The sequence below is a fragment of the Orcinus orca genome, chromosome 5 (assembly GCF_937001465.1).
Source record: "Orcinus orca chromosome 5, mOrcOrc1.1, whole genome shotgun sequence".
Taxonomy (NCBI): Eukaryota; Metazoa; Chordata; class Mammalia; order Artiodactyla; family Delphinidae; genus Orcinus; species Orcinus orca.
In genome coordinates this window covers 31,842,495-31,865,101 of record NC_064563.1, presented here as the reverse complement: position 1 = coordinate 31,865,101, position 22,607 = coordinate 31,842,495, and the positions used below count along the sequence as shown (strand labels likewise).

The window sequence follows — 22,607 nt, the reverse complement described above, 5'->3', positions numbered from 1 at the left end:
GAGGAGAAAAAGGCTTTAAGTGAGCAAGTTCCTTCATCCTCAACATTTGAAGTAACATGATATTGTTCTGGTGCTTTTTGCTTAGATTTCAGAGGACTGATGTAGAAGATAATGTTTAATAAAAGCATCAGTAAAGAGAATGTTTTGACTTAATGTCGGATTGCTAGAAATTGCTATTTTGGTTAATGTGAGACTTGATATTTTGAAATGAATTGTGAGAGCAGCTGCATACAAAGAATATGAAAACAATGACAGAAAATAGTGAATTCTTAGATTGTTTTTGAGTTCAGGTCATAAAGTAATTCTAATACTAACAAGAACCTCATCTGTGTATCTGCTGATAGCCTTTTTATACTCTTATGATAGTGAACTTGATTTGGTCTCTTTGAACAATTGCTCGGTGGTTCTAGGAAAATGAACAGAGGGATTGTTGTAGAAGTCTCTTATGTGTAAGGAGTCTAAGGAAACAAAAAGTAACCTGTCAAAAGATTTCGGGGCAAAGAGCAAAATGGAAAGGGAGTAAAAGCACTTTGTTGAAAAAAAAGTTGTAATATTAAGACTCATTCATTTCTTTAATTAACTTTGGTGGCCAAGTAAATCCTTTTAGAATATATCTCTTTTGTTTACTTTTTGGGGAGCTGTTAAAATTTTAGACCCATTTTGGGGGGTTAGTTTTCCTTTTAAAGAGCTTATTTATTCATTCATTTGTTTATCAGCATTTTTATTGAGAGCCTACCCACTGCAAGCCACACAAAAATTATAGAATGAAAAACTAACACTAACTGTCACAGAAGTTACATTCTGATGAGGAGGTAGGTGGTGGTTGTTACACTAACTGTCACAGAACTTACATTCTGGTGAGGAGGTAGCTGGTGGTTGTTATTTATTATTAATATTTCATATCTGAGTTTGATATCTAAGTGATGTTGACCATAAATCAACTAGAAGTGGTATAAAAAGAATATGTTATATCATTGATACAGTGATTTAATATATACCATCAATACAGTATAAAATCTATAGAGTCTTAGAAAGTTGATAGTTATTTTTAAATACATGTGTAGACTGAGAGTCAGGATTTGAGATTTATAATCAAAATATTCCTTTCCTCACTGCCTGCAGTAAGGCAGAATTTATATTTATTTAGCTCTGTAGCTGTTCACCAACCTTTTCCCTGAATGGCCTTGAAAAGTAAGAGGAAACAATGTATGTGCTCCTTGTGTGGTAGCCAGAATACCCTTGAGAACAAAAAGGGCACATTGTTTTAGAGAAAGCAGAGAATAATAAAAAGCAGTAATTTATCTTCATATAAATCAAGTGAACAGATAAAAATACAAAAAAATTAAATAAAAACCTGTACTGGAAAGAACATCATTTATATGTATTTAGAATTCCTTTGTTCTGCTCCCAGATATATCACTTATAGGCCATGTGGCCAAGGGTATATAACTTTCCTAATCTTCTGTTCCTTATGTGTAAAGGCGAGAGTTGGGCAAGACCAGATGATCCTGGAAAGTCCCTTCTGACTCTGAAAGTCTTTAGTCCTGGTAAACAACTGATCAGTCTTACATGTGGTATAGAAATCAGGGGAAAGTCCATAAGGGAGAAACTGGTTTTGAAGAAGGAGGAACATAACAGAATTATAGTTCCCTAAAGAATTTGCAAGAATCAGTAATACTTTCTTAGGCCTCATTCTATTGAACACTTGTTTACTCTGATTTAGATGGAAGGGAAATGACATGCTTAAGGTAAAGACCTAATGATGGAAGTATAACTAGTACATTGAGTTCAGAAATTTATTTGAAAGCTAAAAACTGAGAAACAAGATGAATAGAAACAGACATAAATGTAAAATTCTACATTAAGTTTTTAAAAGGAATTGAAAAAGTTGCTGAGAATTTGTCTTGGCTGCAATTTACATGAGTGAAAGACTTAGTAGGAGCTGCTGTGATAATGTAGGTGCTAAAAAAAATATCTCAACACTCTGTATGATGGCATTGATTCAAATCTACGAGGCACTCAGGTGAAGGGATGCAGTAGTTCCCTAGTGTGTGTGCTGGCCAAATAAAACATGACATCATCTATTCACTTTGGATAAATATACTTTAACAGTGATATTGAGAAACTCAGATGCTTCCAAATACTAGCATCAAGTATATCAAAGGATTTGGAAACCAGGTTACATAAAGAATAGTTATGGGTACAAAGATTTGCCTTAGGGAGAGGACAACTATCGTGTGAAGATGGAATATTTACAGTGCTTAACCAGATTCTTAAAAACTTTTGAGGAGTTAATAGTACATTGTTTTGGTCAAGAAACAGTGCTATAGGAAGAAAGAAGTAAGACTAGTGGATTGGAGTGAGGGGAAAACTATACTAATGCTTTTGGTTTTTTAAACAAAGCTAATGATAAAAATGACTGCCTCAGAGTTATGCACATCCTCAGTGCATATACCTGAGTATTATTTCCCTCCCAACTCTGAAAAAGTAAATGCCAGAAGCACTAGGAGGTAGGAAAGTAATAACCACCATTGATTGAGTGCCTGCTAGGTGCTATGCACTGTGCTGAGTGCTTTACATATAAACTTTAAAAAATTCTTTACAAAACTTTTCTGAGATAGGTACTTACTACACACCACCATTTCACAAACAAGGAAACTGGAGTTTAAAGAAGATTAAATAACTTGACCAAGATCAGATTAACCAGTAAGTAACAGCACTAAAGTTTAAATTTAGGGTCTCTTTTGTTAAGAGTTTCCCTAGTGCACACATTATAACTATAGAGTAGAGAAAAGATTAGAGTCAGATAAGTAATGGATTGAAAAGATTTGATGCAAAAGGGACTGATTAAAATTAGGAGGATTGTGGTGAACTAACTGAAGCTGGGAAAAATTTAGAAAAGATAATACATTGATCTGAGGGAGCCTGCTTGTTGTGGAATGATCTAATTGTTGCTGATTATAACGTACTTGAGAAATTAAGAGATACTGATACTTTACATTTGTATAATTTTGTAAAGTACTTTTGCATCTACTCTCTCATTGATAGCATGAGATTGGAAGGACTATTTTTAAGCAGAAACAAAGGGCAATAAACAGGCCCTTCTGGAAGATTTGTAAGCAGGGGAAAAAGCAAGCTATTGATTACGCATGCATTTGTCAGTCATTCACATGATAAACAGGACTTTGTTTTGTACAGAAAACAAATATTCTAAGCTTATATTCTTTCTCTGAACTATTTCTGGCCTCTAAGATTAAAATAGGTTGTTCTGGTGTTTTCCCACTTAGGGCTTTAATTGTTGGGTCTGTCCAAAAATTCTTCACAGTTTTTTTGGACAAGGTTAATTAGTCTTAGACATTATCTTTTTCAGAATCAAAAGAAAACTATTTTTGAACTAGCCTTTATTTTCAGGTTTAGAATTTTATATTTGCTTATGTCAGTATTCAGTTTAATCAGTTTAATAAACACATTGATCATCTGCTGTATATATACAGTTCTAAGTAGTATAGGAAGTACAAAAGATCAGTGAGACATTAAAAATGCTTCTCTCTGGAAGCTTATGCTCTAGTAGATGGGCTTAAAAGACACAGGAAATGCTAGCATACAAGTACCTCAGAAGTACAAGGTGCTGGGGTACTTCAAAAAGGAGAGCTTATAATATCATTGAGGGTGACGATGGGGAATGAAGGATGTTGAAAAACATGAAGCAGAAAGATAAATAAAATAATAAAGTTGTTATTTGAAATGGCACTTCTTGAATGGGTACATTTTTGAAAGGCAGAAGTTTTAATGAGGTTTTGCTAAGAAACTAACAAGGTAAACTAAGTCATGAAGGTAGAAACATCTAATTCAGGGGATTTAAGTGGCCCATTCTTACTAAAATTTAGGGTAGTTTTAGTGCAGGGCGTTATAGAAAGATGCTTTTGTTTAACATTTACTCTGTGTACTGTACTATTACTTTATTTTATTCAGTTCTCACAACACTCATGGTAAGTGCTGTTTCCTCCATTTCTGAGCTCAGAAAAGTGAAATAGCTTGCTCAAGTTTCCACAGTTAGTAAGAAACATACCTGGGATTTGAACTCAAAGGCTGTTTAAAGGTCTACACTGTTTTCTATAGTCTATACCAGGGGTGCCCAACCCCTGGGCTGCGGACTGATACCTGTCCGTGGCCTGTTAGGAACTGGGCAGCACAGCAGGAGATGAGTGGCAGGCCAGTGAGCGAAGCTTCGTCTGCTGCTCCCCGTTGCCTGAACCATCATCATCCCATCCACACCACCGCCCCGTCCTTGGAAAAATAAAATTGTCTTCCACGAAACTGGTCCCTGGTGCCAAAAAAGTTGGGGGCCGCTGGTCTATACCATAAGCCTGGAAAGGAAGGCTTGAGGACATTCTAGACAGGGCTGTAGATTCCAGGCAGAGTATTTCTTAATTTGTTAGGCAGGAGAGCCACTGTTGGCTTTTGAGCAATAGGGTCATGTGATTGTAGCTGTAATATAAGATTAGACTGGATGATGTGGATGATGGGTTGAAGTGAGATAGATTGGATTAGTAAAAAAAAAAAAACTAGTTAGTGGGTAGTGAAGGCTCAAGCACAACAACATAAGCCTGAACTAGCACATGAATAGTGGAAATGGAAAAGTGTTGGCATAAAGGACATATGGTGACTTTAAGGATTTGATGTGTGAATCTTTTAAGAAAATAATTTTTATGATGTAAAATTCATGAAGTTAACTGTTTTAAAGTGTACAGTTCAGTGGTATTTAGTACATTAACAATGTTGTGCAACTACCACATCTGTCTAATTCCAAACTATTTTCATCACCCAAAAGGAAACCCCATTCCCATTAAACAGTTGTTCCCATTACTCCTTCCCTTTAGTTCCTGGCAACCACTAATCTGCTTTCTGTCCATATGGATTTACCTATTCTGGCTATGTCATATAAATGGAATCATACAATATGTAACCTTTTATGTCTAGTTTCTTTCACTCAGCATACTGTTTTTGAGGTTCATTCATGTTGTAGCATGTATCACCACTTCATCCCTTTTATGGCTGAATAATATTGAATTATATGGGTATACCACATTTTGTTTATCCATTCATCTGTGGATGGACATTTGGGTCATTTACATCTTTTGGTTATTGTGAATAGTGAAGCTATGAACACTTGTTTACAAGTATTTATTTGAATACCTGTTTTCCGTTCTTTTGGGTATATACCTAGGGATGGAATTATGGTAGTTCTGTGTTCAACATTTTGAGGAACCATCAGCTGTTTCCCACAGCAGTAGCACCATTTTACATTTTGACCAGAGGGGTTCTCCTCATCAACACTTATTTTCCTTTTTTTTTCGTTTGGTTTAATTTGGTTTTATTATAGCCATCCTAGTAGGATGTGAAATGGTATCAGTATTTCATTGTCGGAGTTCCCTGGTGCCGCAGTGGTTAAGAATCTGCCTGCCAATGCAGGGGACATGGGTTCGAGCTCTGGTCCGGGAAGATCCCACATGCCACGGAGCAACTAAGCCTTTGTGCCACAACTACTGAAGCCCGCGCACCTAGAGCCCGTGCTCCACAACAAGAGAAGCCACAGCATGAGAAGCCTACGCACCACAATGAAGAGTAGCCCCTGCTTGCCGCAACTAGAGAAAGCCCTCACGCAGCAACGAAGACCCAGTGCAACCAAAAATAAATAAAATTGATTCTTTAAAAAAAAAAAAAAAGTTCATACGGTTTTGACTTGCATTTCCCTAATGACTCATGATGTTGAGCATCTTTTCATGTGCTTTTGGTTATTTGTACATCTTCCTTGAAGAATTATTTATTCAAGTCCTTTGTCCATTTTTGAGATAGGTTGTTTTCCGTTTTGTTCTTAGGTTCTAAGAGTTCTTTATATATGTTCTGGATAGAGACCCTTATCAGCATTATGATTTGCAAATATTCTTTTCTAATTCTGTAGGTTGTCTTTTCACTTTCTTGGTAGTGTCCTTTGCACAAGTGTTTTTTATTTTAATGAAGTACAGTTTATCTTTTTTTTTTTTTGGTGTCAAATCTAAGAATCTGTTGCTATATCCGAGGTCATGAGACTTTTCCCTGTGTTATCTTCTGAGTGTTTTAAAGTTTTAACTCTTATATTTGGGTCATCTATCCATTTTGAGTTAATATTTGTATGTGGTATGAAGTAGGAATCCAACTTCGTTCTTTTGCCTGTGGATATGCAGTTGTCCCAGCATCATTTGTTGAAGAGACTATTCTTTCTTCCATTAAATGGTTTTGGCACCCTTCTCAAGGTCAAAGTCAAAATATATGGAGCAACTGGAATAGAATTGAGAGTTATTTCAGAACTCTCAATTATTTTCCATTGGTCTGTTCCTCATTCCTTTTATGCCAGTACTACACTGTTTTGAGTACTGTGGCTTTGTAGTAAGTTTTGAAATTGGGAAGTGTGAGTCCGTCAACTTTGTTTTCCATTTTCAAGTTTGTTTTGGCTATTTGGGATAACTTGCGATTCCATATGAATTTTAGGATCAGCTTTTTCCATTTCTGCAAAAAATAGGGTGTTGGTACTTTGATAAGGATTACATTGAATCTGTGGATCACTTTGGATAGTATAGGCATCCCTTGGTATCTGCAGGGGTTTGGTTCCAGTACCCCCTGCAAATAACCAAAACTCAAGGTTGCTCAAGTTTCTTGTATAAAATGGCATAGTATTTGCATTAACCTACACACATCCTCCTATATACTTTAAATCATCTCTCAATTACTTGTAATACTAATGCAATGTAAATTCTATGTAAATAGTTTCTGGTGCATGGTACATTCACATTTTCCTTTTGGGAATTTTCTGGAGTTTTTTTTCCCCAAATATTTTTGATCTGAGGTTGCTTGAATCCACAGATACGGAACCCATGGATACCGAGGGCCAACTGTATTGCCATCTAAAAATACTAAGTTTTCAAATGCATAAACACAGAATGGGGGCTTCCCTGGTGGCACAGTGGTTGAGATCTGCCTGCCGATGCAGGGGACACGGGTTCGTGCCCCGGTCTGGGAGGGATCCCACATGCCGTGGAGTGGCTGGGCCCGTGAGCCATGGCCGTTGAGCCTGCGCTTCCAGAGCCTGTGCTCCGCAACGGGAGAGACCACAGCAGTGAGAGGCCCATGTACCGCAAAAAAAAAAAAAAAAAAAAACCACAATGTCTTTCCATTTATTTAGGTCTTCTTTAATTTCTTGCAACAATATTTTGTAGGTCAACAATATTTTGTAGTGTTTATTGTATAAGTCTTGTACCTCCTTGATTAAATTTATTTCTGTGTATTTTATTCTTAATGCTATTAAAAATTGAATTTTAAAAATTTCCTGTGACTTCCCTGGTGGCACAGTGGTTAAGAATCCACCTGCCAGTGCAGGGGACACGGATTCGAGCCCTGGTCTGGGAAGATCCCACATGCTGCGGAGCAACTAAGCCTGTGTGTCATGGCTACTGAACCTACGCTCAAGAGCCTGCGAGCCACAACTCCTGAGCCTACGAGCCACGACTACTGAAGCCTGTGTGCCTAGAGCCTGTGTTCTGCAACAAAGAGAAGCCACCACAATGAGAAGCCCATGCACAATGAAGAGTAGCCCCGCTTGCCACAACTAGAGAAAGCCTGTGCGCAGCAGTGAAGACCCAACGCAGCCAGCCTGAATGAATGAATGAATGGAAGGAAGGAAGGGAGGAAGGAGCCCAATAAGGTTTGGGGGGTTAAGAGCACAGGAAAAAAAAATTTCCTTTTCAGATTATTCATTGCTAGTATATAGAAATACACTGATTTTTTTGTGTTTTTGTATCTTTCAACTTTGCTAAGTTATTGGTTCTAGCTTTTTTGTGTGTGAATTCTTTAGGATTTTCTATATAAGATCATGTCATCTGTGAATAAAGATTATTTTACTTCTTCCTTTCCAGTTTGGCTATCTCTTATTTCTTTATCTTGCCTAATTGCTCTGGCTAGCACCTCTCGTACAGTGTTGAATAGAAGTGGTGAAAGAGGGCATTTATGGCTTGTTCTTGATCTTAGGGGAAAAGCTTTCCGTCTTTCACTACTGAGTGTGATGGTAACCATGGTTTTTTCATAAATGCCCTTTATTTTGTTGAGGAAATTCCCTTCTGTTCCTAGTTTGCTGACCATTTTTATCATGAAAGGGTGTTTTATCACTTTTATCATGAAAATCCCAAATTGCTACTTGCAGTACTTTTGTGGACATTTGCCAAGGGCAAAAAATTTGAGTTGCTAGCAGAGGTCAAACAAGGTGACCTCTCATTTCAACTCTCATACTGAAAATCAGTGTCCTTTTTGCAGTTTAATGCCGTGCGTGTGTGTGTGTGTGTGTGTGTGTGTGTGTGATTTTACTGTTTAAAATGGTGCCCAAGCATAGTGCTAAAGTATTGTCTAGTGTTCCTAAGTGTAAGAAAGCTTTGATTTGCTTTATGGAAAAAATATGTGTGCTAGGTAAGCTTCATTCAGGCATGAGTTTATAGCGTTGTTGGCCATGAGTTCAGTGTCAGTGAGTCAACAATTTATATTAAATAAAGTGTCTTTAAAGAGAAACACACATAACAAAAATGTTGTGAACAGAGTATCCCCTAGAGCAGTGGTTCAGTATGCTAATTAAGTATTCATGGTCACCTTATAGAACAGAACCACCATGAATAACAAAAATTAACTGTTGAGTATATTTATATCTATATTCATACAGGAAAGGATATTGGTCAGTAGTTTTCTTGTGATATCTTTATGTCTTTGGTATCTAGGTAATGCTGGCCTCATGGAATGAGCTATGAAATGTTTCCTTCTCTTTTGGTAGAAGTTTGAGAGAAAAATGTTTGGTAGAATTCAGAAGTCAAGTTATCTGGTTCTGGGCTTTTATTTGTTGAGAAGTGTTGATTACTGATGCAGTCTTTTACTTCAGTCTATCCACATTTTCTGTTTCTTCTTGAGTCATTTTTGGTAGTTTGTGTGTTTCTAGCAATTTTTTCTTTTCATGTAGGTTTTCTAATTTATTGGCATATAGTTTGTAGTATTCTTTTATTTCTGTAAGGTTTCTAGTAATGTCCCCACTTCAGTTCTGATTTTAGTAATTTAAGTCTTTTCTCTTTTTTTTCTTGGTCAGTCTCGCTAAAGATTTGTCAGTTTTGATATTTTCAAAGGTTTCATTGCCTCTTTGTTGTTTTTCTGTACTCTTTGTATTTACCTCTGCTCTAATCTTTATTATTTCCTTCCTTCTGCTAGCTTCTGCTTGATCTTTTTTTAGTTCTTTAAGGAGTAAAGTTAGGTTATTGATTTGAGATTGATTTTCTTTTTTAATGTAAGCTGGTACAGCTATAAATTTCCCTGTGAGCACTGCTTTTGCCATAGCCTATAGGTTTTAGTATGTTGTGTTTTCATTTTCATTTATCTCAATGTATTTTCTAATCTCACCTGTAATTTTTTCTTTGACCTACTAGTGGTTTGGGTGTGTTGATTAATTTCCACATATTTGTAAATTTTCCCATTTTCCTTTCTGTTATTGATTCTGAATTTCATTCCACTGTGGTCAGAGAAGATATTTTATATGATTTCAGTTTTGTGGTCTTTTGTTCTATCCATTATTGAAAGTGAGGTATTGAAATCTCCAACTATATCGTAGAACTGTCAATTTATCCCTTTAATTCTGTTAGTTTTTGCTTTATTATATGTCTTGCCGCTCTGTTGTTAGGTGTGTATATATCTATAATTGTTAAATCTTCTTCATGGATTGACTTGTTATCAACATATAATGTCCTTTGTCTCCTGTAACGATTTTTGTCTTAAAGTCTTTTGTTACCATTTTCATGGAATGTCTTTTTGGATCCTTTCACTTTCAAACCTGTTTGCATCTTTGGATCTGAAGTTAGTGTCTTATAGATAGCATAGTGTTGGATCATATTTTTTTAATTCATTCTGCCAATCTTTACCTTTTAGTCCAACATTTCAAGAAATTACTGGTAGGAAAGGCCCTCTGATACTTTGCTGTTTGTTTTTTCTATATGTCTTATACCTTTTTTCCCCTCAATTCTTTTATTACTACCTTTTATAATTGATTTTTTTTCATATCTTAATTGAAGTATAACTGCTTTACAATGTTGTGTTAGTTTCTGCTGTACAACAAAGTGAATCAGCTGTATGTATACATATATCCTCATATCCCCTCTGTCTTGAGCCTCCCTCCCACCCTCCCTACCCCACCCCTTAGGTCATCACAAAGCATCAAGCTGATCTCCCTCTGCTATGCAGCAGCTTCCCACTAGCCATCCATTTTACATTTGGTCGTGTATATATGTCAGTGCTACTTTCTAACTTTATCCCAGCTTCCACTTCCCCTGCTGTGTCCTCAAGTCCATTCTCTACATCTGCGTCTTTATTCCTGCCCTGCCTGCCACTAGGTTCATCAGTACCACTTTTTTTAGATTCCATGTAAGTGCATTAGCATACGGTATTTGTTTTTCTCTTTCTGACTTACTTCACTCTGTATGACAGACAGAGTCCATCCACCTCATTACAAATAACTCAATTTCGTTCCTTTTTATGGCTGAGTAATATTCCATTTGTATATATGAGTGATATCATCTTTATCCATTCATCTGTTGATGGACATTTAGGTTGCTTCCATGTCCTAGCTATGGTAAATAGTGCTGCAATGAACATTGTGGTGCATGTATCTTTTTGAGTTATGGTTTTCTCAGGGTATATGCCCAGTAGTGGTCTGGCTGGGTCATATGGTAGTTCTATTTTTAGTTTTTTAAGGAACCTCCATACTGTTTTCCATAGTGGCTGTATCAATTTACACTCCTACCAACAGTGCAGGAGGATTCCCTTTTCTCCACACCCTCTTCAGCATTTATTGTTTGCAGATTTTTTTGATGATGGACGTTCTGACCGGTGTGAGGTGATACCTCATTGTGGTTTTGATTTGCATTTCTCTAGTGATTAGTGATGTTGAGCATCTTTTTGTGTGTTTGTTGGCCATCTGTATGTCGTCTTCGGAGAAATGTCCATTTAGGTCTTCTGCCCATTTTTGGATTGGGTTGTTTTTTTGATATTGAGCTGCATGAACTGCTTGTATATTTTGGGGATTAATCCTTTCTCAGTTGCTTTGTTTGCATATAATTGATTTTTTTATGATGCACATTTTGTTTTGTTCTCATTTCTTTTTCAGTGTGTTTAGTTTTTTTCTTAGTGATTACCCTGTGGATTACAATTAGCATCTTAACTTTTTAACAATCAAGTTTGAAGTAATGCAAATTTAGCTTCAGTAGTATACAAAAGTCTGCTCTTTTATAGTTTTGTCTTTATACATTGTGTGCCCATTAACCTAGATTTGAAATTACCGTTTTATATATTTGCATCTTAAATCATATAAGAATAAAAGAGGACTTACAAGCTAAAAATGTAACTGGTTTTTATATTTACAGTGTAGCCACCTTTACCACTGTTCTTCATATGACTTTAGTGACCTTTCATCTCAGCCTGGAGGACTCTCTTTAGCGTTTTTTGTAGCACAGGTGTAGTGTGACAAACTCCTTCAGTTTTTGTTTACCTTGGGAGTATCTTAACTTCTTCAGTTTTAAAGGACACTTTTGCTGGACATGGAATTCTTTTTTTTTTTTTTAACTTTATTAGAGTATAATTGCTTTACAGTGGTGTGTTGGTTTCTGCTTTATAACAAAGTGAATCAGTTATACATATACATATGTCCCCATATCTCGTCCCTCTTGTGTCTCCATCCCTCCCACCCTCCCTATCCCACCCCTCTAGGTGGTCACAAAGCACCGAACTGATCTCCCTCTGCTATGTGGCTGCTTCCTACTAGCTGTCTATTTTACGTTTGATAGTGTATATATGGACATGGAATTCTTGATTGATACGTTTTTCTTTCAGCATCAGATTCTACCTTGTCCTTAGGGTTTGTTGTTGCTCCTTATTGTGGTTGTTTTGTTTGCTTGTTTAGTGACTTTTCTAAACTCTTTTTATAAAGTCTGTGTCATTGTGTGATCACACACATCTGTGTTCTTTTGCTTAGTTGTTAGCCAGTGTTTTGAAAGAGTTTTCTTAAACACGTGAAACCAAAAGAAAAGGAAAAAAAAAACCTCTTTCAACACTTAGCCAGGCCATTTGCAACTCTTCCTTAGCCTTTACTTACTGCTTCTTCAGAGCTTGAAGGTCAGCAATAGGTGAAAGCTCAGGGTCTTCTCAGGCCTTTGCTGAACAAGTGCCGGTTCTGGCTATGTGTGTGGCTTTCTTGATTTTCTGGTATACATAGGGGCTTTTCAAAGCCCTTATTACCCATTTGTGTCCTTACTCAAACTTTTCCTTCCTAGGATTTTTTATCTGTTTCTTATCCTAGTTGTTGTTTCTTCTACCAGTCTGCTGCATCAATTAAATGATTTCAGCAGAAAACATCCTAGCCCTGGGAATGCTCCAAGTCAGGTGAAACCAAGGCAAGTCATTGTGCCGGTCCTTCAGGTAGCTTCCAGATAGGTTGAAACGCACAATTACAATTCTTTGTGAATAAGATCTGTATTGTTCTGTCTGGCATTAGGAGTTCAGTTTGCTATCCTCACAGCCACCACTGATTTGGGATTTAAGAGATATTAGGCAGGCAGCTTAAAATGCTACAGTGCTCTCTTACTACAAAGCAGCAGCTTCTTTATTCCCTAAGCTTAGCTAGTTTTTATAAGTTTTTTACTAGATTCTGGAGTTCCGCAAAAGTTGATTTTGACGGTATTCGCCAGCTCATTGATTACTCTTTTGGAGGGATGGAACCCTGGAGTTCCCTGCTGTGCCAGAAATCCCTGATGTATGAATTTTTCATGATGATGATACATCATTAACCAGAAGGAAGGAAATTGGGAGGGAGGGAGTTAGTTGATTTATGGATCTTGGAGAGGTTATTTTTATTTGGACATAGAGGTTGTATTTGAGGTGCTGATGGTACATTCATTCTGTAGATGTCTAGTGACATTTGGAATTGTAATGCTTGAATTCCAGCTTAGAGCTACAAAGAGACCTTGGAACCTTCTATACAGAAGTTATAGAAAGTGAAAGTGTATGATTTCCTTGAAGCAGAGGCTAAGTCCAAGCATGGCATCTTGGGAAACACTTTCAACAAAGGAATCATTCACTTGTTCTTTCAGCAAACATTCACTTTGTTCCTGCTACTAGTATAGTACTGCTAAGTGCTGGAGATACAAGGTAATAAGATCCAGCTTACTGCCCCCAGGAAACTCACTCTTATTAGATGGACAAGTAAGCAAGTACAATCCAATTTTATAACAAGGTTTAGAGGAACCCAGACAGAGGAACACAAGAATATTTAAACAGGTCAGTAGGGAAAACAGGAGACTCTCGGGGAAATTAAAGAAGGAGAAAATGTTGTACAGAGTTATCTGTGATCTTGGTTGCTGTATAGAGAGTTTGAAAAGACCGAGGGCTCTAAAAGGGACTAATTTGGCAGTGAAGAGATGACAAATTGAGTAGTTTTGGTGGAGATAGAGAACCAGATTATAAGCCGTTAGGAGTGAGTGAGTGGTGAAAAAGTTGAAGGAAAAAGGGAAGACAGTTTTATAAAGAATGATGTAGTTAAAGAACAATAGCAGAGTTGAAGTAACTTTATTTTGGAATAAAAGCGATCTAAATGTGTTTTTAGACAATAGAAGGGAGTGAGTGGGAGGGGAACAAGGATGGTCAAGAGTCCCAAAAAGAGGCAGGAAAGATGGTAGGTATTAAGAACCCAGAAGGATCAGAGGTTGGGAACTTGGGAGAAGAAAAAGAGTAAGGGTAATGAGAAAGAATTTTGAGATAGTGAGAAAGTATTTGAGAAATTTTACCTAGGAATGCCTTAGTTTTCAAGTGAGCAGCGGTGAAAATGCCTGACTAAAGTTGCTGTAGCATACATTTGTGATGATAGTACCATTTGGTTATTTTTTTCATTCTTTTAACAAATATATATTAAGCATCTCCTGTGTACTAAGCACTGTATGAGATCCTTGGGATTATATCCATGAACAAAGTCAGCAAAAGTCTCTGCTGCTGTGGATATATTATTTTAAAATAAACATGAGGTAAAATAAATAGAGCAACCTGGGTCTTGGGAACTAAGAAAGCAAATGGGAGGATTACCTAGACTTAACTACAATTTTATATTGCATGTAAAATTGTGATTTAAGTTACTATTTTATTTCTATACAGCAAGTTAATAGAATCTCAGTTAATAAAGTAAGACAAGAAGAATATCGGTTTGCTGGAGCCTTTATAAGTCGTGAGGATGTAAAGAAAGAAAGAGAAAGAGTGAGAGGGAGGGAAAAAGGAAGGAAGGACGGAATTTGTTATCTTAGTTAAAAGGCTTGAAGGAATTACAGAATTGAAGATACTTTCTTAATAATGAATAAATTGGTGTTTTTGATTATCATTATTTTATATTCTCATTACCCTTTTTTATTTAAACAGGCATTGGAAAAGTGAAAAGAAAACCTAGTGTGCCAGATTCTGCATCTCCTGCTGATGATAGCTTTGTTGACCCAGGGGAACGTCTGTATGACCTCAACATGCCTGCTTATGTAAAATTTAACTACATGGCAGAGAGAGAGGATGAATTGTCATTGATAAAAGGGACAAAGGTGATCGTCATGGAGAAATGCAGTGATGGGTGGTGGCGGGGTAGCTACAATGGACATGTTGGATGGTTCCCTTCAAACTATGTGACTGAGGAAGGCGACAGTCCTTTGGGTGACCATGTGGGTTCTTTGTCAGAGAAATTAGCAGCAGTCGTCAGTAACCTAAATACTGGGCAAGTGTTACACGTGGTACAGGCTCTTTACCCATTCAGCTCGTCCAATGATGAAGAACTTAATTTTGAGAAAGGCGATGTAATGGATGTTATTGAAAAACCTGAAAATGACCCTGAGTGGTGGAAATGCAGGAAGATCAATGGAATGGTTGGTCTGGTGCCGAAAAACTATGTTACCATTATGCAGAATAATCCATTAACCTCAGGTTTGGAACCATCGCCTCCACAGTGTGATTACATTAGGCCTTCACTCACTGGAAAGTTTGCTGGCAATCCATGGTATTATGGGAAAGTCACCAGGCACCAAGCAGAAATGGCATTAAATGAAAGAGGGCATGAAGGTGATTTCCTCATTCGTGATAGTGAATCTTCGGTAAGTTGGTTTTCAAAGGTAAATGGAAATAGAACTCTGAGTATTAAAAAAATAAATAGAAGATTAGAGAAGTTAAGTGGCTTCCCTAAAATTAACCAGGTAGTATATTTGTTAAAATATGTAAAGTTTCTTAGTGAAAGTCAGTGTTCTTTCCAAGTGTATTTATTTTTAGTAATATATAGCCCTACCCTGGATTATTTAAAAGCCTTGTCCTAGTACTGTTGGTTTTGCCTTCCTGAAATATTTTCTTTTGCATTAAACTGAAAAATGGAGAAAATTGAACACTGATTTCTTCACTGAGAGTAAAACAATGCAGTAGACTAAACTGGGAAAACATTTCTTAAATTGCATAATGGATACACTGTCATCCTTACAATAAAGGAAATCCCTGAATTTAAAAAATTGATATTTGGTTTTTTTATAAATTGCTTGTTTGGACGTTGGAATACACTATTACATACCTCAGAAACCCATTTGAACATGCACTCTGTATTTGAAGTGCATTTGCAATAAAAGATAAATTCTGTTCCAATACTAGTAAAACAATAAAACTGTAAAACCATAAAAATTGAATAAGAAAATAGTTTTGTGGGCTCTTTTGGGTACTATCTAGGATTTTAGAATTTGACAATACTCATTTCCCTTAAAAATGGCCTTTATTTTTCCTTGATAAAGGATATCACTACTTTTCCATGAGTAGTATTGGCTTTTTTTGTGTATATGTATTTGTACAAAAGTTAATGTATGATTGTATAGAAGGTTGAAAGAAAGAAAGAAGACCTATCTGTTTGAGTGGTGTGTGTGTGTGTTTAAGGGGTGAGGGGTGGGAAAGATGAGAGGGCGAGATTGAAATTAATTGAACTGCCTGATGTGAAGTTCAGGAAATGGGGGCCTGTACATAACCCCTCAGAAGGAGAAGATGATTTATGATAGGGAAGAGTGGTGGGATTTGTTTTCTGTTAGGTGCCTGACCTGGCCCTACTTTCTAGGACAAGCAGTGGGCAGAAGGATTAGAAGGGAGTGACCCTGGAGTGGGTGGTAAATAACCATAAGATGTTTCCAAGAAACCCACTGTTTGAAACTTTGGCAGTAACTGTATAAGAGGTTGATATAGACTATTCAGAAGAGTGTAAGGTTAAAAAAAAAAAAACCTAAAACTTGATTGCAAAATACTGTGTATTTTCTTGTGGGTAATTAAGCATAGGTATTATCCAAAATATACCATTACTTTTAATAGTCGAATTTTTAAAGTAGAGGTCTCAAATAGGCATATTTCATTTGACCTGCACAGTGTTTTTAAACATTTGAATTCATTGTCAGTTTTTAAATATTGGGAGATTTAGTATAAGAATTTAGACATCAGATTTCCCTTTTAAAATTGGAAGGCCTATCAATGTTGAGCCGTATTCCTACAAGGCAACAATTGGCAGTTAAGTGGCCACCTCCTTTAGATTGGCCATGTACTGTTGTTTCCCCCTATATAGCCACCCTGGCCATTGTTTACATTTCTTTTTTGCCCCTTATAGGCATTTGAGTTTATGATCTCTTATTAGAGTTTAAATTAGTTCTCATTTTTGTGTCCTTCATCTTTGAGATTTCAGAGTATTTACTCTGTAAGACAGCTACTGTTAGCTACTAATTGAAAAGGGGTGGATGTCTTGGATTTTCTCCTATGTTTCTCCAGTAGTTTGAATGGAGAGAAGATAGTTTTTATGCTTCAGATGTTAAACTAAAGGATTTGCCCTGGTGTTAGGTAGAGCATAATAGTTAAGAGACTTAAGAGTCTGGCTGCTTCGATTTGAATCCTGGCTCTTTTGTTAACTAGATGGATGATCTTAGGCAACTCAGCTTCTCTTCAGCCTTGATTTTTTTTTCATCTGTAAAATGGGTTTGTTTTGAGGCATAAAGGAGATAATTCATGTAAATAATTTAGTATTGTGCCTAGTACTTAAAGTGCTCACATTTTAGCTGTTACTAGTTTAATATAAAAATGCTAATAGATGTCTTTCAAAATTTTTTTCTCTTTTAGCCAAATGATTTTTCAGTATCACTAAAAGCACAAGGGAAAAACAAGCATTTTAAAGTCCAACTAAAAGAGACTGTCTACTGCATTGGGCAGCGTAAATTCAGCACCATGGAAGAACTTGTAGAACATTACAAAAAGGCACCAATTTTTACAAGTGAACAAGGAGAAAAATTGTATCTTATCAAGCATTTATCATGATACTGCTGACCAGAAGTGACTGCTATACAGTTGTAATTCGTCATGTGAAGACTGAGAAAATATCAGTCCAGTCATGCTTGATTGGAAATTGCTGTTTCTAACTCTATATGAAAATTGACTATAATACATAAGTATTTTTATTATAACTCAGTTCATACATATATACTACATATGCCAAACATCTGCATAGAGCAATTCCTTATCCTTGGTCTTCTGTTTTTTTTTTTTGCTCTTTTTCTCTTCGCTTCTAATATTAAGGTTTTATATTTTGAAAAAATGATGCAAATCGAAAGTCTTTATATGGAAGAATTTCTTTATTGCCTTTCCTTTATTTCCTTGTAAGGGCACCACCTTAGTTACTTCTGCAATGGTTCTCTTCATATAAAATTATATCAATTATATCAATATATGGCATATGCTAAAATAAATTTCTTGGAAAGTTGTTAATCTTTTCTGTGACTAAATAGCAATAATAAATGGAAAATTAGAAATTATTTTCAGGTATTATATTTGTCACAAGCCATTGTAAATATCAAGTATGTTGTGTCTGTCATTATTTTCCAAAATTCGTTTGTTTTCAGTGTAAAGCAAAACATACGGGACATAGGTTAGAAAACATATCTTGTACAATTTAAATTTACAACTGTTGGAAACAAAAATCTGTAAATTCCTAAGGTTTTTTTTGTTTTTTTTTGGTGCTTCTCTCTCATCTGGTTATTCAAGAGAACAAAACAGTCTCTGAGATATTTAGCTTTTCAAACTGTAAATGGATGCTCTAGTGTTATTTTTTTCCCCTAGTGTTATTTTACCAAAGCATCTTATTTTTGAATATGTTATATCTGTGTCAATATCAAAAAAGCTATGGCCAAAGTTTGAAGAAGTAAGAGGCAATGAGATACTTGGTTCTCCCCAACCCCACCAAAAAAAAAAATCAATAATTATCAGGCATAGTATTTCTACTATTCTCATTTTCTTCTTTCAGCTTTGAATTTTATTGACTGGGACACTAAAATTGATGTATACCTGAGGAAAAGATGTGATGTGCTAATGGTAAGGGAAAATTATTTTTAGAATCTTATATTTTCAGATGCTTCTATTAAGTTTTTGTTTATCAAGCAGAAGTTTGGGTGTATGGATGAGAGTCTACTGTAGCGTATTTAATCTATTTCTATACATCACAGAAGAAAACCAGTTATACTTTATGGTCACAGCTTTTCCCCCCACTATAAATTCTGGAGATTTAATTTAAGCAAAGTACTTTCAATATTTTAATAGAAAATACTTACTAAAACCACATAACTTAGTAAATAGTAGAAAGTCATGAGATTTTAAAAAATTTCCCCAATGCTGCCTACGCAAATGAATGTTTCCATTCTTTAATATGTTATGAACAGACATTTAAGACACCAGAATTACTGATTCTAAAATTGAAGTTGTCTAATTCATGAGGTTTTTGACTTTGGTTTTTTTAAATTTGTTTTATTTTAAATGTTTTTTTAATTCTCTAAATCTTCAGATCATTTAAAGACTTACATTGCCACTGGGTGGCAGCCCTGACTTCTCTCACTAAGCAATAGGAGTTAGCAAATATAGACATTGTACAATTTTCTGTCTTCATTACATCTGCTTTTAAATCCTTTTAGTTCATATTTCATTATCTTTCTCAGCCCCCTTTGTTTATTAAGATGATTATTAGTAGGCAAGTTTAATGGAAACAAAAGTCATGTATTCTTACCTTTTTTGCTGTAAAATCACTTGAATATAAATTGAGGAAAATAGTTTTAAAGTAGTTGTAAAATGACTAGGTAGCAAACATCTTCTTAATCTTAAACAAACATTTGATGATGCTTTCTTTTTATTTTCCACCTCTTTGTGGTCCCCACCCCCCAGTCTTCCTTATTTAAAAAATGGATTATTTGTTTAAAAAAAAAGGAGAGGAGCAACTCAATTACTACTTTGTATCACAGACATGAGCTATTTATAGCAAACCCTGCAGAGCTGATGTTAAGGATTTTGAGAAAGTAGCTAGGAATGGAGTAGCACTGGAAGCAGAATGCATATTTCTGTGCCATAATTAGATTTATAATAACTAGGGAATTCCTAGATAGTCCTTGTGTGCCAATAATAGCTATTGTGTGCTCCTCCTATCATGTGATGAAACCTCACTGGGAACTACTTAATTTTCTACTTCAACATTTTATCAATTTTTTAAAAGTCTTAAAACCAATCTTTACATCAATGACTGTTTTTTAAAAGCATGAATTAATTTTCTTAAGAACTAGAACCATCTTAGAAAACATCTACATAGCTAGCTAGTAGCAGGACTTGTATTAGAAACCTTATTCCCAGCCTGATACACTCTATATTGTGACACATTGGCTTCTCTGTGCTTGTTTTTAGACAAGGAGGAAAGTCCTGGGAAGAGCAGTATTACAGTAGTTTTCTTCCACCTGTGAGGAGATGCTTAACTATCAATTTAAATATTCATAACACACATAACCCTGCCCAACCCACTTCTACAAATAACTTCTCCAAAATCTTGGAAGAAGGTTTTTCAGAACTTTATATAAACTCAGTAACAAAAAGCTATTGCTGCTGTATCTGTTATTTGGTCATAAGTCCTTAAGTTCAGCTGAATACATATTCACAAACATATATTACACGTCTTTGACTATACACAGTAACACAGGCACCTGGCACTATTAAAGATGGTGTGTCACAGACATATCACTTAAAATCAGAAGGCCTAAGTGCAATCAACTGCCATTGCTGGAAGAATAAAAAGCCTAGTAGATGAGCAACTTGGATTGTTAGAATGATGTTATCCTCATAGATATGTGGATAGATCAGTGGCACATAAGTTATCTCCAGTGTTAATGCTTTAATTCTATCATCTAATCCAGAGATTGCGAGAAGCAGGGCCACTACTGTCTGTGTAGGTACATTGTGAGAATTAGGAAAAGGCACCTCTTCTCTGGGCAAGCCCGGCCACTTTTTTTGCTGTTGAGAAGTCCAAAACTCACCACCACTACCCTTCTCCCATCTTGCAAGGTGCCCTGTTCAGGATACAGCCAATACAGTTCAACCCACAATGCTTAAAAAAGTAATGGTTAACATTTTAAAATTGGGAGATTTCACATAAAATCCAGAGTTCTGCTTTCCCCTGAAAAATGAGAAGCTGATAATACTAAATTTGAATTCCCAGAAGGCATCAGATGGTATGGATGCTTCCCTTATTTTTACCAATGCATATGGTTAAAAACAAAATTAAAAGTGTAAAAAAGGCTCTTTCCCAGCCTTTATTCCCCCTTAGTTCAAGTCTCCAAATGTAGTTACTGTTACTCCCTGTTTTTCCTATAACTTGGAGTTATCTGGAAACTTACCATTTTGCAGAAATGCTTCAGGTGCAATGTCCAAATCAATAAATTAGGAATGTAGCATTTCAGCATGCTTTAACTTTTCCACTTTAATATTTTGCTAGAAGAAAAGGAAATCCTTTGTAATCCTGTATTTATATACATCCTTTAACTGTTTTCGAATGGCTTCACAACTGAGGTTGCTTCTAACTTAAAGTACATTTGATACAGGATAGATGACATCCTCATTTTATGTTTTGAACAGCATCCAGTGAACTTTTTGAAAATGCCATATTACTGCTTCTGGGGAAAACCTGTATTTTATTCTACTGCAAGGCAAGGTAGGAAGCTCCCCTCTTCTGATAAACTGGTTCTATTGGTTTAGCAAGTTTATATGACTCAACTCTGTCATCTTCTAAACTCTTACAGACCAAGCATGCTGTGCATACTCCACACCCTAGTTTTTTGCTGTTGACCTAAAACCAAATGACCAAAGAAATATATTTTTCTTGTTTACTAATGAGGGGTTCTTGTGATTTGAAAGTATACAGTTTGCTGAGACTTGTTTAATGAGTAGAACATAAACTGGGCTTGGTGAGGTTTTGAAGAGCAGGAGGAGGAGTTTTTGTTATTATTGGCGGTGTTCACGAAGGTAAATGTTTTAAACCACAGTGTCTTTTTGAGGGTATGTTTGTTGGCTGGAGCACTTTCATTATCTCAAATACTTCAGAATTGGCCTGATGCCTACAAAGGATTCACACAAACTTTTAATTTACCAATTGGACTGGCTGATTTTCTAAATGTTTCCACTCAAATTACTTTTTTAAGCTGTTTTTAAAGCTTCAGGGAAAGCTGGTCTCAGTATTTTGAAATAATGTTGCAAATTTTATTTGTAGTTATAACTACAAAGAAGACAAAGAGTACTCAATTTCCTCTCCATGTTTTCTTGTACCTCGGTGGAATGATAATGACTCTCGAACAGGAAGACAAGCATAAATAGACAATTAAGAATAGACATCTAAGGTAGTTAAGGTATTTAGTTGCTTTAAATCTCTAGGCTCAGAAGCTATGTAGAACATTTGGAGATAGCTTTCAGGAAATTATGGAGACAGGTGGAGTCCAGAATGAGACTAAAGTGTTGTCTGTTTTAGGTTAAATACCGGAATGGTTATTAAATTTGTTTTTTTTTTTGAGCATTTGTAGAAGAAATTAGTGATCCCTGAATAAGCATGTCTTTTCTTGGAACAAGTAATGCCAAACATTTACTTGTTTTGATATGGTTTCTAGACTGTAGATAAGGGGGATGTTGTAGAAGAAAACAAGTACTGATTTCATCAGCGCATATGCTAATCACTTGGCGTCAAGATGAGAAAAATACTTTTTGAATGGTTATATCTATGTATATGGTTTTGTGTCTTTGTTTTGCTTTTGGAGATACTTGTCCTTCAACCAACCATCCAACCACCTCATGTCAAATGTTTGATTGCGTAGGTGCCAGACTGTTCTAACCTAGCAAAATGATAGTGAAGAAAATGGACAAATTTGTCCAAAAACTGTCCTAAAACTTTCATTTCTAGTGATGTAATGCCTAATGGAGAAGTGCTATGAAGAAAAAACAGAGCAAGATGAGGAGGTCGGAGAGTGAGAGTGGGGTGTTAATTTATATAGGATGGTTGGAGGCCTCATAAAACAGACTGAGCATATTGTGTGCTTCACTTAATAGAATCAGTGATGACTAGGATTAAACCAGTGAATGACTGAAAATACAGCAATCAAAATCATTTGAAAATTATTAAGATCTTCACT

The 22,607-nt window shown here is 35.9% G+C and overlaps 1 protein-coding gene across 3 annotated transcripts in view; it reads left to right on the top strand.

The window, feature by feature from the left end:
* NCK1 (NCK adaptor protein 1) overlaps positions 1-17,939 on the top strand; it is an 83,400-nt gene extending 65,461 nt beyond the window's left edge. For all 3 annotated transcript variants that reach the window (XM_004278944.4, XM_033404087.1, XM_033404086.2), the window contains 2 exons: positions 14,509-15,221; positions 17,251-17,939. In XM_004278944.4, the coding sequence (XP_004278992.1) occupies positions 14,509-15,221; positions 17,251-17,445 (908 nt within the window). In that variant the 3' untranslated portion in view covers positions 17,446-17,939. The remainder of the gene's footprint in view (positions 1-14,508; positions 15,222-17,250) is intronic.
* The last annotated feature ends 4,668 nt before the right edge of the window (positions 17,940-22,607 follow it).